The 3,624-nt window shown below is 49.6% G+C and overlaps 1 protein-coding gene across 1 annotated transcript; it reads left to right on the top strand.

Moving 5' to 3' along the window:
- The first annotated feature begins 830 nt into the window (after nt 1-830).
- Rps23 (ribosomal protein S23) lies at nt 831-2,740 on the top strand. The gene is made up of 4 exons (XM_076552040.1): nt 831-981; nt 1,384-1,543; nt 2,278-2,398; nt 2,549-2,740. The coding sequence occupies exons 1-4, from the start codon at nt 978-980 to the stop codon at nt 2,693-2,695; spliced, it is 432 nt and encodes a 143-aa protein (XP_076408155.1). The 5' UTR covers nt 831-977; the 3' UTR covers nt 2,696-2,740.
- The last annotated feature ends 884 nt before the right edge of the window (nt 2,741-3,624 follow it).

The following is a 3,624-nucleotide window of genomic DNA, read 5'->3' on the forward strand; positions in this document are numbered from 1 at the left end:
TCACTTTCCAGGAGAAACTCAGGTTGTAAAGGTACTGGAATTAAAGGAATCAGGCAAGGACGCACAACCAGGAAACGTCAGCTCACTCTTTAAAGCTAACGTCTGGCTGAATGTTTGTTTGTTTTTGAGACAGGGTTTCTCTGTGTAGCTTTGCGCCTTTGCTGGATTTCACTCTGTAGCCCAGGCTGGCCTCGAACCCACAGAGATCTGCCTGGCTCTGCCTCCGGAGTGCTGGGATTAAAGGCGTGTGCCACCACCGCCCAGCTGGTTGGATTCTTTTTTTTTTATTTATTTATTTATTTATTTATTTATTATGTATACAGCATGTATGACTGCAGGCCAGAAGAGGGCGCCAGATCTCATTACAGATGGTTGTGAGCCACCATGTGGTTGCTGGGAATTGAACTCAGGACTCAGGAAGAGCAGTCAGTGCTCTTAACCTCTGAGCCGTCTCTCCAGCCCTGGTTGGATTCTTTTTATCACTGCCTCACTAAAACTAACAACTTACTGTGCAGCACTTTAAAGAGTGAGCCTCAGAAAAAAATCTTTGCCCAAATACAGCTCAGATCACGGCCGCTCAGTGACGTCAAGACGCCTCGCCCCGCCCCCTCCGAACTAGCACCGCCCAGCCCTGTGCCCGCGAGGGTTGCCTGGGACGCCTGCGCAGTGAGTATTTAGCGCACAGATTTCTGGGATTGGTAGTCCGTAGTCCTCTAGCTTGTTATTGGCCTGCAAAGGAAATAACAACGTAACTAGACCGCTTTGAATTTGATAAAAAAAAAACAATTAAATAAAACCGAGGCCGTGTCTCAGAAGAGTAGGAGCACTGAGTCGTTTCCAAAGGAGGCTCCCGTATCGGCACAGGCGCCGCTCGGACGGCCGCACGGGGTCCTCGGCTGGGCGGGGCCTCGCGCAGTGCCTTGTGGGTCCTTCCTGCACCCTCTCTCTCTTTCTCTCGGGCCCGTGGCGCCGGCAGGATGGGTGAGCTGTGCGGGGCCGGGCTGGGTGTCCGCGGGAGGGACCCGGGGCTCGGGGCACGTCCGTCGTGGGCCGAGAGAGCGGGGAGCGGGGGTGCGCTGCGGCGGAGGCCGGGTGAGGAAGCCCCGTCCCGCGGGCACGTGGCCGCGCGGAAGGGCTGATGCGGGCCGCCGTGCCCGGCCGCCTTGCCCGGCCGCCGCCGCCGCTCCGGAGCCGTGCGCTGGAGGTTTACATCGGCCGAAGGGCCACGGTCGGGGGGTGTCTGCACGTCTCCGATTTAGTTAGGGAGTTGCGCGGGTAAGTGGCCCCCGGACTACGGTGAGCGGCAGAACCCCCCGGCGTCCAGGGCCCATCCAGCCAAGGCTCGGGTTTGCCAAGCGGACCCAAGGGATGTTTTATTTCCAGGCAAGTGTCGCGGTCTCCGCACTGCCAGGAAGCTCCGCAGCCACCGGCGGGACCAGAAGTGGCATGATAAGCAATACAAGAAAGCCCACTTGGGCACAGCCCTGAAGGCCAATCCGTTTGGAGGTGCCTCCCATGCCAAGGGAATCGTGCTGGAAAAAGTGTAAGTGAAGGGACTGCTCCCGAAAGGCGTTGTGTGATCGCCACGCCACTGAGAACGAAGAACTCAAAAGATTGTGAGGCCACGTTGGTGTGGGTTTTTAGGGAGGAAGGATGGAAGGTACCCGAGTTTATGTTAGGATTAGTTCTCAGAATTGGATGACGAAAGGTTTCTTATTTCAGCATGGGTCTGGAAGGAATGGGAGAAGATAATAGAGCCCATATTGAACAGGGTGAGGACTGTTTAAAAAATGTACCCGAGCCATCTGGTACATTCTTAAGGTCTTTTTGGGGGGGTTGAGATGCAGCTGGTGCGTTGGCTTTTTTAAATTATTTTATTATTTTTGTTTGTTTTGTTTTCCGAGACAAGGTTTCTCTTTGTAGCAACTCGGGCTGTCCCAGAACTCAGTGGTTATTATTAGAACATACATACAGAGATCCCCCTGCCTCTGCCTCTCAGTGCTGGGATTAAAGGCATGGGCCATCATACCCAGCCTTGAAGCATTGACTTTAAAATGGCAATTATTTTGTGTAGTTTTGACAAATTAGTTAAAATAGGAATCCTTTGTTTCCTTGGTTTTGCAACTCCAAAGGAGCTAGAAGTTCTCTACCGTTTGGGGGGGACGACGACTCAGGATGAACAAAAACTTAGTTGAAATCATTGCATCGGAGGGATTTAAGAGCGGATTGAGAGAGTGGGGGAACTTTGTGCACTCACATGTGCCCTTGCTGTTTCAGAGGGGTTGAAGCCAAACAGCCCAATTCTGCCATCAGGAAGTGTGTCAGGGTGCAGCTCATCAAGAACGGCAAGAAGATCACAGCTTTCGTGCCCAACGATGGCTGCTTGAACTTCATTGAGGTGAGTGTCAGTCTGTACTTCTGCTTGTGGGGTGGCTTTTTCCTACGTGCTTTTGTTTTTTTTTTAAGTCTGTCAAATGGGCAGTTCCTTTTAATTGGTATGCATTTAATTGCTACTGATACCTAAGATGGGCTTTATATTTTATTTCAGGAAAACGATGAAGTTCTGGTTGCTGGATTTGGTCGAAAAGGTCATGCTGTAGGTGATATTCCTGGAGTCCGCTTTAAGGTTGTTAAAGTAGCCAATGTGTCCCTTTTGGCCCTATACAAAGGCAAGAAGGAAAGACCAAGATCCTAAATTTTGACAGCGGAAATGCAATAATAAATTTTCATATTCTGAAAATAGTTTGTGTCTTAATTCCTATCCTGGCCTTTAACCGTTTTAGGAAAGAGTTGCTAAAATATTTTGTGGTATAAGTGTGGCTTGTACCAAGACAACGTAGCATCCCTTACTCTGCAGCTACAGTCTAGAAATAAGTGCAGTAATGAAGAGTGTCTTCATGTACAGTATTCTCAACATGCATCGAATTTCTTTTGCTTGGCAGTTGTCAAGTTTAATAGAGTGAGTATCACAGATGTCTTTTAATTGGTATTTATAAAGATCCTAATTTTCTGTGTTTACTAAGATGTGACATAGTGTGGAGAACTTACTTAGCATGCATAAAGTCCTGGAGGGTCAGTCATCAGCGGATAAAACCGCCTATTCATGGGGCTGTAATTCCAACACTTGGAGACTGAGGCAGAAAGAGTGCTTTGAATGTGCACTAAGTAGTTGTGGGGAGCTTAGGCCAAGGTAAGTGGGCTGTAGAGGGAAAGTTCCAGACAAGGGAGAGTGCATGCCTTCTGTAATCAGTTGTCTGGTACATTTGAACCTCAGCGGTCAGTGAATGCCGAGGGCTTTGCAGGTGAAGCTGCAGGACCAGAGCTCAGATCTCCTGCCTCACTAAATGGAGGGGTGAAGGGAAACACCCCATGGCAGCTTTGGCTTTGCTACTTGTCTGTATTTTTGGCACTTAGTTGGCCCAAACCATTCCTCAATCTGCAACGCCTCCCTGTTGAGTACCTTGTATTTTAAACCTTGGTGATCTCAGGGTGTTCAGTTGTGTCAGGTGGGGATTATAGCCCTGATTGTGTGTGCACTAGAGTAGACTAGTAGACTGCACTAGTCTGGCTGTTGATTTCATACAGTGCTTCCTAGCAGGTGGAGGTGTCCTTTAAGCAGCCGAG

Source organism: Peromyscus maniculatus, chromosome 15, assembly GCF_049852395.1.
Source record: "Peromyscus maniculatus bairdii isolate BWxNUB_F1_BW_parent chromosome 15, HU_Pman_BW_mat_3.1, whole genome shotgun sequence".
Taxonomy (NCBI): Eukaryota; Metazoa; Chordata; class Mammalia; order Rodentia; family Cricetidae; genus Peromyscus; species Peromyscus maniculatus.

Excerpts from the sequence above, each read along its gene's own strand:
- Rps23 (XM_076552040.1), top strand. Across the intron at positions 1,544-2,277 it reads GGAATCGTGCTGGAAAAAGT|AGGGGTTGAAGCCAAACAGC; the intron begins GTAAGTGAAGGG and ends TTGCTGTTTCAG. Across the intron at positions 2,399-2,548 it reads GCTGCTTGAACTTCATTGAG|GAAAACGATGAAGTTCTGGT; the intron begins GTGAGTGTCAGT and ends ATTTTATTTCAG.